The sequence below is a fragment of the Colletes latitarsis genome, chromosome 10, assembly GCF_051014445.1.
Source record: "Colletes latitarsis isolate SP2378_abdomen chromosome 10, iyColLati1, whole genome shotgun sequence".
NCBI lineage: Eukaryota > Metazoa > Arthropoda > Insecta > Hymenoptera > Colletidae > Colletes > Colletes latitarsis.
The window spans coordinates 19,847,868-19,860,819 of NC_135143.1; the positions used below are offsets into that span (position 1 = coordinate 19,847,868).

The window sequence follows — 12,952 nt, forward strand, 5'->3', positions numbered from 1 at the left end:
CGCTAACACGTCGCATACATCGCGAAAACGACATCAGACGTCTCTTGTTACTAACACTTTCGCTAAAGCTATTGTGAAGCCGCGTCGTCGACTCGCTTACGGTGTGAAGTCTTTGAATTCAATTAGCTTGAAGATTCCGCGTGACCGTGGATCAGGCGTCTGTTTCGGTGTACGAAAATGGTCCAGAATTTCTATTCTTCGCAAATGGTAACGGGGTAATGGTAACTTATAACAACGGTAGAATGCTTGCTCTTCGAAGGTATTGTCGGGGGAAGCTCGAAATTGGGAACTAAAACGTTTCAAGGTCGTTCCTTATCTCTCATCGGCGCCATTGCCGTTTGATTCTCGGTTCGTGATTCCGTTCATGGACGTCGAACTCTGTTATCATTGTCCTCTGGGGCGACATTCTCTTGCTCACGTGACGATTGCAGGTGCAATTATCGTAATTCCTGTACGGTGGACGTGCGCAGCGAGATTTTCGAGGAGGACCCGTGTCCCGGAACCGGAAAGTACATCGAGGCGCAGTACTATTGCCTAGGTTGGTGAACACATTTTGTTTTGGTCGTTGAGACCTCGCGAACACACGCGATCTTCCGAGTCTAAGCTCTTTCCACGACGTTTGGTAATCGTGAACGTACGGTATTGTCATATATACGGACCAGCGGAGGCTCGTTATAACGTGGTAATACTGTACGATTAAATAGATCATGGAATTTTCGTGAAACGAATGAAATCATGAAACGTCTTAGAAAGAGTTTCGATCATCGAACCAAAGCGAACAACGAAAGGTGCGAATGTCGTCGAAAAAGTCTCTCTATTTACGCGACCCTCTTGCATACTCATGACGGTAAGGGAAAAGGGACAGGATCCATGGCTCGACGCACTTGGTAAGGGTGCCATTTTCGCTAACCGAGTCTCGAAACCCCCCATATATCCAGGTGCAACAACCAGCAAAACTGCAGCATCGTTGCGTCCATGTCGCAATTCGGCGATCCTTGTCCCAACACGCACAAGTACCTCGAGGCGCACTACCGATGCGTGTCCGGTAAGTAGAAAACTCCTCCTCTTTTATACGCACCTTTCATTTTGCAGTATATGTACCACTTGGTGCCCGTTGTTACGTTAACGGGTTCCCATAGGCGTCGACTTCGCGAAAAAATCATTTGCTTTTTCTTTTGGTTTCCGAAAAATTATACAGAGTGTTCGGCCACTCCTAGAAAAAATTTTAATGGGAGATTCTAAAGGCCAAAATAAGACAAAAATCAAGAATATCAATTTCTTGATTGAGGCTTCGTTAAAAAGTTATTAAAAAATTTCAAATCATTCTGGAAAAATTATTTTTAGTTGCGGGGGTCAATCACAATCATTTTTGGTCAATACACATGCCCCCGAATTCCTACGTACTTCCGAGAAAAAAATTCCTTACTGAAAATATACTATATGGCCAGAAATGTTTCCTCGAAATTTCATGCGTTAATAACTTTTTAACGAAGCCTCAATCAACAAATTGGTATTCTTGATTTTCGTCTTATTTTAGCCTCTAGAATCTCCCATTAAAATTTTCCCAAGAGGTAGCTGAACACCGTGTATAACAAAATTGACGTGAGAAAGAGGTTTAAATTCCTCTTATAATACGAAACCTTAATCACTGCTACTATAAGATTAGTGGGAGTCGATTTTCTAGTAATCTCAATAGAGTTCAAGTCCTCGACCCTCTGTAAAAACTTATTGCTTCGCCAAGATAATTTATACCTCATCGAGAATGCCCGTTTCATGAATCTTGAAATATACATCGTACGTAGTTAATAATTTGGCCATCTACGTAGAAACGGTACATTTTCTTATCCGTGAATTCCGATGGAATAATTCGTTTCTTTGGCGAGCGACTTTTTGCCTGGCGCGAAAAGGCCGGCGAGCATTCGCTTTTTCACGGTTGTAGCTGCGGTGTCGCGCAAAAGGAAAGTCGAACGTAGACCGCGAGAATCGATTAGAAGTTCCCGAAGTCGGCGCTTATGATTCACGTCCGCTACGTAACTGCAAGCCCGTGTCTCGATAAAGATCTTCCGGCGGCTTGCATCGGCTATGCACTCTCGAGACAGACGGGGCATACAGCGAAGAAGGGGAAAAAACCGGGTAGGAGAAAGGACGGAGAGAGAGAAGAGATAGAGAGACGGTGGAAGAGTTCGCGAAGACGTGATCTTTGCAATCGAGAAATCGATCGTAGGGGATCGGTAACGCGAGATACACGGCGGACCGCGCGCGTCCAACTTTTCTGACGTGTTTCGTATCGTAATGAAACTCTTCTACGGCCCAATAAGAGCAAAGAGACAGAGGTAGATTGCTGTAAGCATCGATCGTTACGCTCGATGATGCTGCGAGAATCGACTGTGGCGAAACGACGCCTCGCCGCGTTATTGTGAATTTGCATCGGGTCGCTCCGCTTCATAAACAATCCTCCGGTTAATTTGCCTACGATCGATTCGCCAGTTTATTGCGGCCCGTTGGCTCGTTAACTAATCGTAAATACAACAAAGTTTGTTTTTGTGTATTGATCATCCTGTCGAATTTCTGGACTTCTTTAATCGCCATTTTCTTTAGTTGAATTATTCAATTTTATTTCGTTTAGTCTGAAACGATCTTCTTCGTTATAAATTGAGAAAATAATATAATGTGATAGAGAATTGTCCGAACAACATCTAACTTAAATTTAATAAAATCGAAGCTCTCGAGTAACCGAAATCATCGTAGAATTAAAATTACGAGTGGCGGGTGCGAAGTTTCGTAGTTTACGAGCCACGAAAGAATCGCCACGGGTTTCGTAGAACGAACTCCGACCTTTCAACGTTAACACCTATCGTTACGACCAACCGAAAGCAGCGGGCGACGCAATCACTTATCGGACCATAAACTGTCAACTCCCTCGTCTCTCTGTTTACCTTTCATGGCTCTCAATGCTCGGTTCGCGTCGTGATCGATACTCGTCGGTGCTCGATAGATCGGTCTCAGGGCACCGACGTATATCGAAGAAGAGTCCGGATCTGTTGGTAGCCTCGATACCACTAGCCAGATACTCTCTCCTCTCTCTGTCTGTCTCCCATTTCACCTACGCCTTCGTTTCTCTTGTACGGTCGACTATCGTAACGGACATCGGCGACGTCCGGTATTTTACCTTATCGCCAACCCCTTCGGCCAATAAAGATGACCCCTATAGAGATAGTGCCGCGAAATACGCGGACCATCCCGTTCAGGGATTAACTGCCGTCGCCATCTTGGGTTAAAGATCGTTTTCTCCTCTTAGGCCAGATATAGTCGCGATATCGGCCGCGAGGTAGGCTAATCTCGTCGCTCGGCTCGCCTCGTGGACGATGGCATTCGTTTTCGGGAATATTTCTGTCGCCGGGCCGATGGGAGCGTCGCGATTGTCCCGTCGGAGCATTGAAACATCGACGCTGAAAGACGTCTATCTGGTAGAGTGCGCGCGTTCGCGATATGGGAATCCCGGAATGGGCCTGGACGATCCGCGCGGAACGCGATTCGCGGTCGTTGGTCCTCGATCGCGTTGTTTGTCACCTTTTAAGGCGATGATAAAAGGGACGTATGGGACGGAAGGTAATATCGATAGCCACGACGCGTGGAAACGTGATAAAAACCGACGAAGGAATCTGGTCGAAGATGTAACGGCTTCGATTATGGACTAGTTTTGTTTTATTTTTGTTATTTGAATAACAAAATAAGGAATCTATAATTTTGCGAGTAGTTAGCTTCGAATTGTATAGATGGTTTATTATATTCAGTTTCTCGTCGTAGAGAAATCTCCTATTTTTCAGTAATTAAAGTTAATAAAATTGTTAATTATAGCTTTTTTTATAAAAGTCATCGGGTGTAGTGTAAACCCTTGTGTAGAAATGAATCGAAAATATGAAGTGAAAGTTTTTGATACGAGCTCCTATTTTCGCAGAAAACGACTTTGAAAATTTGTCTGATATGTGTCTGACCAATATCGAGTATATCTACTAGATATTTATCACTGAAATTCTTTTTTTTCTATATTTTGTTTTTGAAAATCGAAACTTATTGACACTCTGTAGGTCTTCTTTAGATGTCTAATACATGTTTTCGTCTTGCTTTGTATATATTTCTATGAGAAAAATGGAATCAATAAATTGTAATTGAATATCTATGCTCTGACCGCGTCGACTATAAATTCATAACTATGTTGGTATTTTTTGATAGTGATATTGACATATTATTCATACAATTTTACTCGTCTTTGTTTCCTTGCTAACTTTTTCTTACATGATAGCATTAATCTTTTCAAACGTTAATTAAGTAGAAATAACGAAGCATGGTCAGACATCTAAACCAAATCCTGCTTATAAGAAGTATTAAGGTATTAATTAATACACTGATCTTGATTAAACTTAACATACAGGTAAAGACGTCAAAAAAGTTTTACATTTATTTTTATTAATGGCAAACAATCGTGTTTAGGGAGTGAATCTTAAATGTTAACAGCTAGGAAACTATGAAATCGAATAATTCGAGCATGGATAGAAATAGACAAAAATGTTATATATGAAATTTTTTTGGCTTAGTATAAAGAGTAACGTAATGTAAATCAAATTACTGCGAAATTACAGATGGAGCCACTGTAATCAAAGATCTCTTTAATATTTTTTGAGGCGCATAAAATAACTGTTTTAATGAATATTTCGAGTACAGTACACTTATTCAAAATTCGAATAAAACAATATTTACAAAATATTTATATTGTAATGATAAAATCTTGTGTCTTTAATTTTAATTTTATCCTTTCTTACGTTTCTTACAAAAAGTGAACATTTCTTTTCAAATTATTCGACATAAGCATTCTAACCCCCGGTTCGTCGCTAAAAAACAATTTCTGTGGTATATTTTCGACAATTTCACTTGTGTGTACAGTTTCATCAATGCCAGTGTATAACAGCTGTGTAATGTTCCTTGTCAATCACCCATTGAATTTTCAAAATCAATTTTCTGAAACATAAAAGTTCATATCAAAAAATTTTTAAGCACCATCAACTTTTGAATAAGAAAAATATTGTAATCGAACAAATTTTCTCATATATATCTGCAAATTTTTTAAAAATTGATGATATTATTTCTATTACATTTTTTCTGGATTGATCTCGTCTTCAATAAGAGTTGTTTATGCCTTGTATTTTTAAACGTACTCTTTAAACGTCAACAATATATTTCTCCTAAAATTCGCGTTAGTTTCTTAACGTTTCAAAATTTAATATAGAAACTTATAAACATTTACCATACAATCGTATAAAATAATAAGAAATTTCAAGCAAGGAATCTTCCCACATCGATTTTTATAGGGAGTAGTTTCCTGAAGTCGTTGGAATCTCGAACCGAACCTCGTCGATACGTCACGAACGGCGCTATATATTTCCGGCGAATTAATCTCTATCATCCTTGGTCCCGATTAATTTCCCGCTCGATTCCGAGGACGCGATGGAAACACGGTCCAATCGTCGAGATTAAAGACGTTCTCACCGCGACGCGGCAATTCCGGGAGAAACAAACGAACGCCCGCTAGTTTCTGGCCCGTAAAAGAGAAAACGTTCCGATGGGAATTGGCGAGAGATTCATCCCCGGTCCTCCGCCGCTCCCCCCTAAGGAGGTTTAAAATATCCCCGTCGTTTGAGCGGGCTGAGAAGCTCGTCTACCCCTCGACGAGACCCTCAAATCACTTTCCTTCTTAATTATACCCGGCGTTCGAATCCGATAAGCTCGTAGACGAGCTCTTAGTGATCCACGGCCGGCCTGCCAAAGCCCTGCCTGCCGTCTCTCCTTTCCGCGTCTTTCGTCTTCGCCACCTCGGTTTCGTGCTACCCCCCATCTAGCGTTCACGACGTTAAAACGAGCTCGACGAAACACTTGCAGCGGCCACGACCACGACAACGTCCCGTCCGAGCCCGCCGTGGCTCACGACTTCGCAGCCAAGCGTTTGGAGCACGGCTAAGCCGACTGTCAGGCCTCCCTCTAGGATTACGACACCCCCGGCTCAACAGCAGCCCCAGCCGCCGGCGCAGTCCACCCCTACGCTGCCAATAACCACCACGTCAAGGTTAGTATCTCTTTGGTCACTTCGTAACGAAATTTTATTAACAACACTCTCTCAGACATTTCGCTGGCAACGGTTTCAACCCTTATTTCTAACCATTGTTAAAAGATCTTGAGAAAACAAATACTTTGCAGACACTGAAATTATGACAATCGTACACAATATTATAAAATACTTTCTTTTTGTTCAGAGAATTTTTTAATAAATATCAAACTCATGATTTTCTTGGTAATTTGGTGGTAATAAGAGTGCAGTTCTTTAAGAAAAAAGACTGGAGATCTGAAATACAAACATATGTAACAGTGCAAATTTTTTAATGTATTAAACAAGAAAGTAGAGAGACATGATTCAAAAAAATTATTTTTTTTCTATTTCCCTTCTTCCTTGTCTAATATTATTATCTAAAATTACACTGTTTCAAATTTTGTATTTTAGACAATTTTTCCCCCCGAGTCCACGTATGGTCTCGTTACTTTTACGATTCCCACAAATTTTCCAATAATGTTTATTCGAGCACGATGAAACGATCGAAGTGGACTTAAACTGCGGTCACGTAAGATCCGCCGAGTCTAAAAGGATATTCTTCGGCGTCCGTTGAAAAAACAGAGTTATCGTAAGGCTCCATTAAATTGCGTTATATCGTGCTTTTCGAAAGAGAAATATTTTCGTTGCATCGTTGTCCATGGCAAAGTTCGACGCCACGAACGCCGTTGAAAATTACTATCTCCTTCCATTTTGCAGTCCCACGTCGACGAGGTCCCCGGTCGATATGGAGGTAGTCGAAGTGGACCAGGACTTAATACTTCCTGCAAACGTTCCGTCTGCGAACGGTCCTGCGGTGCCTCCGATTGTTCCTGAAACCACTCAGGCCACAACTACGTCGACCTTCGCCTCTTGGAGAACGAATCTAAGGACCACTGGTGAGTTGCAAACGCGTTAAAAATGTTTCTCTAATTTGAAGCCTCAAAAATTTAGTGCCAACTTCTTATTTCTTTTTGAGAAAATCATTGTACACGTCAATTTTAAACCTCGTATAATTTAAAGTCCTGTATATATGTATATTTTCACGACTTAAAAGTTTAAGAAAGAGGATGAAATTCCTTCCTATTTCTTTTAGTAGAATATTTTGAATATTGTGAAAAGAATTATTTCTGTATTTGTCCTTACGTCCTCAATAGCGAGGTTTTGAAAAGGACGCGTTACTTAGTACTTAAATCGATAAATCTGGATAGCTTTGCTGAAGCAAGAATACATCGAGTGGATGTGTATAATGGTTAGAACTATCAGCCGTCCATTATGGTCGACGCGTCGACTCGGGCGAGAGCTTGTCGGCTGTCAATTACAGTCGACGATCGTACCGAAGGGGTTAATGCTCAAAGGGCAGGTGTCAGAGCTTCCAAATTTCAGCTGGTCTGCGGTTGAAGGGACCCTGAAAAGATATCAATAGTGACGTAGCCTCTAATTGTTCCCAATTTTGTTTTTCTAATTATCATCGCTCCATCGAATTCCATTCTACTGCTCGAAGGTTAGGGTTCACGTATAATATTCACGATTCACGAAAGCAAAAAGGTTTAAAAAAGAAACATTCACGGTCTCGTAACTTCGATAAGTTTATTAGGAAATTACTATGTCCGTTCTCTATATTTGCGAGCAATAACTCCATTTCAAATTATTGTATGGCAGCCACGATGCTTTGTTTCTTTGTAAGATAGTTAATTTTTCGCTATATAAGGTTCTGGAACAGTTTTAAATTATTAAATCTAACCTAAAATTGGAAACGAGGTGAGAAACGTCACCTAAAAATATGAGTTCACTTTATCTCGGTACACTTCCCGAAGTCCAAGTGCCAATCTGGTCCGGTGACCCGAAACTTTTGAGCGCTATTGTCCTCCGAATTCGTGTAACCGAGGAAACTCTGTAACAATCACCGCAAAAGATTAAGACACCCTTGGGCATCCGAAAATTCCGTTCCGCGGACCCGATAGGATGTCGCTAGTTAATCCCAGCACCGCCTGGGACCGGACACTAGAATCACATTAAAGCCGTGCCATTAACTGTAGCCGACTAACGGGCCAACTAACGCTCGTAACTAACTCAAATATTCCAGTGCCCAGCACGCTCTACCCGGAGTCCAGCTCGAATGGCCAATGGTACGACTATGGTAGACAAGTGTGTCCCCCGGTGGTGGCCAGGACGCTCACCTGGAACACGACCAGAGCCGGCGACGTGGCGGTCCAGAGTTGTCCTGGCGGTGCCAACGGTTTGGCACGCTGGAGATGTTTGGCCAAAGGTGACTCGGCCTTCTGGCACAGGGACAGCCCGGATCTCAGCGAATGTCGTTCCGTGTGGTTGACCACCTTGGAGAATAGAGTGACGGAGGGTGACGTTATCCTGGGCATCAGCAGAGAGCTGTCGCAGGTGACGAACAACAGCAGAGGACTCTACGGCGGCGACATGATGATCACCACCAAGATCATGAAGAACATGGCGGAGAAAATGGCCCAGGATATAAGGACGTACCAGGACGCGAGCCAGAGGGAGGTCAGCGTCACGGAGCTGCTTCAGGGTGTCGTCAGAACGGGTAGCAATCTCCTGGACAAGGCTCAGATGGCGTCTTGGAAGGACCTTAGCCATCAGGAGCAGATGAGGGTCGCCACGTCGCTGTTGACTGGACTCGAGGAGAACGCGTTCTTGTTGGCGGACACGCTGATGCACGAAAAGACCATCACCCACGAAGGAAGGAACATACGTGAGTTTAAAATACACTGTTTACTTGTATGTAAAATTGGCTGGAATTTTTAAATTTTGAATACGATTTGTCTGACGCGTCCGTCCATTGCTCGCTGTTTTCACTTCGCACAGACAAAGGACTCTATTAATTTTCTGTATTGATTTTCTCGAAAAAGAAACACCTTGTGACATTGATTGAAAAATCTGCCCTTGCAGTCCTATTCGTAACGATTAAAGCAAATGGTTATTTAATTTTGAACAGAGAATTATTACTGTATGCTTGATCGTACCCCATAAAACGACGACGTCGATGAAAAATGTAAGCTTCCATTAACTCTTAGCAGTTACATATGCAAAGGCCACTAATCATCTTGCTTCATCATACGCTCTTCATTTCGAGAAGTTATCTGTAGCGGTGGTTTATCAACTACGGTGGATCGGCTGTTAAAAAAGAAATAGTAGCAGAGTAACAAGTTAGCGCCGGATCTCCGGTAGAATGAACATGCGAGAACCGTAGGTCCGACTTTAGCATTGGGTCGCATAAATCTAGATCCCTTATCTGGAGAATGCGACGCTGGTAATATCCGGCGCAGATAAAACAAAGATCCAAACCCATCGTAATTCTCTGGTACCTTCCCGGATAATGTTGTAACCCGAGCCTCACCTCCCTCCCCTTTCCACCCGTTATCACAACAAAACCGGTGGAGGGGAGGAGAGAAAATTACGAGCAATTTGATTTACTTCCCGGAAGTTAGGCTGCGCGTCGTGATTGAGCCTGGAAGCGAAATGTGCTCCGCGGTCGAATGAAGTAGCAGCAACATTAGATCCGCACGTGATAAATAGCATAACAGTAAAGGGTAAAAAGAAAATGAGTTTGATGAGCGACAGCCGGTCGGGCGCTACGTAACGTAATATTCTCTGACAGAGATGGGTAAAATTCTTATCTGGACAAACATTTCGAATAATGGAAAAGGATAAACTGTCTGTCCGTTATTCCATGCATGGAAATTAGAATTTGATAATAGAAAGTTAGATCGATCCGACGATTCTATAAGAATAATGCAAGGATTTAGAAATCTTGCTTGGAAATTTGCTTATAATTTATTTACGAATCTTTTCTTCGTTGATAGCCAAAGCAATCAAGTTTACATTAATTATTTATTTATACCAGTGCATACTGAAAATATTTATAAATATATTTTCTTAAGATTGGATCCGCCCCTAGACTAATGTTCTTTTGATGAACGAAGAAAAAGTTAAAAAGAAATTCGAGATCGTTAGTGTGACACGATTATATCTCCATAATTCTAGTCTATAATTCCATTTATTAAATAAAAATTCAGATTTAATACTGTGAAATAAAAAGAATTGCTACTGTGTACTTTTAAATAAATTTTAATGATACCCGTGTGTATTTGATCATTCTTTCGTGATATTAATTTTTTTGTTTATTGTGTTACCGGCAACGTGTTTTATTTAGTAAGAGAAATAATACACGAGGTAATCGCAAAAGATATAAAGAATAATATTTATACGTTTGTCATTTCATTTGACAATACTACAGACAATGAATTTATATATTTTGTCTCGGTGTGTTTGATGATTTATGGTCAATTTTTTACGAGTGCATACTATAAATTTTGTTCATAACGTTGCATGATCTAATGCCTATACAATTTATATCAGGAGCGATAAACTTTTGCTAAGGAGAATCAAATAATAAAAATGTTTGTCTTTCTGATTTATAAAATCAGTTTTATTTCTAAAATAGAGATCAAATTTGTATTTGGTGCTTCGAATTTGTATTTATTATAGATAACAATTCTATCTACCTCTGAAGTTAGTGCTATTTGTTTTCTATCGTAAAAAGCTTTCTTTCGACTTCTCCCTTCATTTACAAAGAACATTATATTCGAACTTTCTAAAGAAGAATAAAAAAATATACGTGAGTTTACTTATACAAAATTTATTTTCGATCGCAAAGAAATACTGCAAGAAGATCGACGACGTACTTTATTTTCTATGAAAAATGCAACTGCGAATGGTACAAAGATTAATATTTATATGTGTATTATTTCCTTGACAAGACTGGAGACAATGCTTGATATATTTTCCCTCGGAATAGTTGACACAGATTTATGAACAAAGTGTTATACGAGTATATGCTATAAATTGTGTCTATAACGTTACACGATGTAATATCTACAACAATCTATATCAGGGGTCGATAAACTTTTCCTGAGATAGGCTGAATAATAAAAGTTTTTCCTTTACAGGTCAAGAGGTAATATGGATAAAATTATCTACGCGCTAATTCATAAGATACAAAACAACATTTTATAATTTTTGTATGCATCCATCGAGGATCGTTAATGCAGCATCGTTTTATTTACAATTTTTTCAGTCAATTTATGTGAATTAATTCCAATTTTTAACATTGTGGTTGTAGATGAGAATTTCAAGAATTTTTTTAATAATTTTTCGTTCTATCTAGGTCATATATTTATCCATCAATATTTGATATACCATATTTAATAAACTCTGACCGTGATGAAATAACTGCATTCAATTTTTCAGTAATATAATAATAGCAGTAATAAAAGTGTGTGGGGGATGTTTATAATATTAATTGGAAATGGCTGAATATGTAATTATGTAATTTTCTAATTATTTTCCAAAATGGTTGTAGTACATTTTACTAAAGGTTCGGTTTCGAAATTTCAATTTCTATTTGAGTAACGGATTAAAACGTAGAAATCACTGTTCGAGTTCACAAAATTAAATCAACTCGCATGGCCAATTTCATCCAAGTACAATATATATTTTTGAAATAATATACATACAAATTTTTCTACGAAACGAGATATAATTCTACGTTTGTCATGGTTATTTTTATTTATTGCACAATTAATCAGTTCGTTATCGTCGAAGGTGGTCCAAAGCTGGGAACCCAAACGTTCACCATCGATAAAGCGAAACTGAGCTTCCGTAGCTACGTTCTCAAGTTACTAACTAGATACCACGTGAAGTAAAACGAGCGTTAACATTTTATTCTCGTTTAAAACAGTGTTGGAAGTGCGAGTGTTGGACGCCCGAAACATCGGGGATGATCTCGAAGTGTTCCCCACCGAGGCGGCCCAACAAAGGTGGGCAGCTTCAAACGATCGGGTGGAGCTGACCAGAGGCGCTTTGCTGGAGAACAGTCACGGCGGCATTGTCCGTTTAGTTTTCATGGCCTTTGACAGACTCGAGGAGATCTTGCAGCCGCAAGCCGAGGTATCGTCGTTGGTCATGAATGACGACCCGCAACCGCTGCCGAAAAGGAACACGACCAGGCTCCTCAACAGCAAAGTGATCTCCGCGTCTCTGGGCAAAGGGAGACACATACAGCTCAGCGAACCCGTCAGAGTCTATTTCAAGCATCTGTCGATAGAGAACGTCACCAATCCAACTTGCGTCTTCTGGGACTACATCTTAAGGTAACTTTCTTCGTGCAAGTTCTTGAGGGCCCCCAACGTCGCTCAGTCGAATGGTCAAGTTCGTTTAATATCAATTAAATTACTCATATCTCGTGTCGAAATTAGCGCTCGAAAGGTATTTTCACTCGAATTTGATGGGTGCACACATATTTTGCCTGTATCTTTTAAACAGTTTCAAAGACAGCAACCTGATGACTTAAACATCCCGTATTTTCAGACGTACGTCAACGTATATGGATTTGAAAAAAGTGCCCGACACCGTTGAAAGAATAATCTATTTTGCCCGACACTACCCTTATATTAACAATTATTGTTTGAACGTGTTTTCTAGCGCTTGGTCGGAGGAGGGTTGCCTGATACGCAAAACCAACGAGACCCACACGGTCTGCGAGTGCAACCATTTGACAAACTTCGCCGTTCTCATGGACGTGCACGCCGTCAGGCTGGACATCGCTCATCAAGTGGCGCTGCAGATCATCACCTACATCGGTTGCATCATTTCCGTGGTCTGTCTCGTCCTGGCCATCCTAACGTTTCAATTATTTCGCGGACTGAAGGTAAACGTCGATCGTCGATCCCTCGTCGCGATTAATTCAAAGTTGTCCATTGAACGTCACGCGGTCTCGTT

General features: G+C 40.7%; 1 protein-coding gene across 8 annotated transcripts in view; it reads left to right on the forward strand.

The window, feature by feature from the left end:
- LOC143347259 (latrophilin Cirl) overlaps nucleotides 1-12,952 on the forward strand; it is a 610,528-nt gene that overhangs the window by 570,845 nt on the left and 26,731 nt on the right. For 7 of the 8 annotated variants that reach the window (XM_076776307.1, XM_076776305.1, XM_076776306.1 and 4 more), the window contains 6 exons: nucleotides 939-1,045; nucleotides 5,935-6,118; nucleotides 6,857-7,035; nucleotides 8,223-8,864; nucleotides 11,913-12,324; nucleotides 12,656-12,881. In XM_076776307.1, the coding sequence (XP_076632422.1) occupies nucleotides 939-1,045; nucleotides 5,935-6,118; nucleotides 6,857-7,035; nucleotides 8,223-8,864; nucleotides 11,913-12,324; nucleotides 12,656-12,881 (1,750 nt within the window). Of the gene's footprint in view, nucleotides 1-431; nucleotides 539-938; nucleotides 1,046-5,934; nucleotides 6,119-6,856; nucleotides 7,036-8,222; nucleotides 8,865-11,912; nucleotides 12,325-12,655; nucleotides 12,882-12,952 lie in introns of all 8 variants that reach the window. The other variant, XM_076776303.1, reaches the window with a different exon arrangement.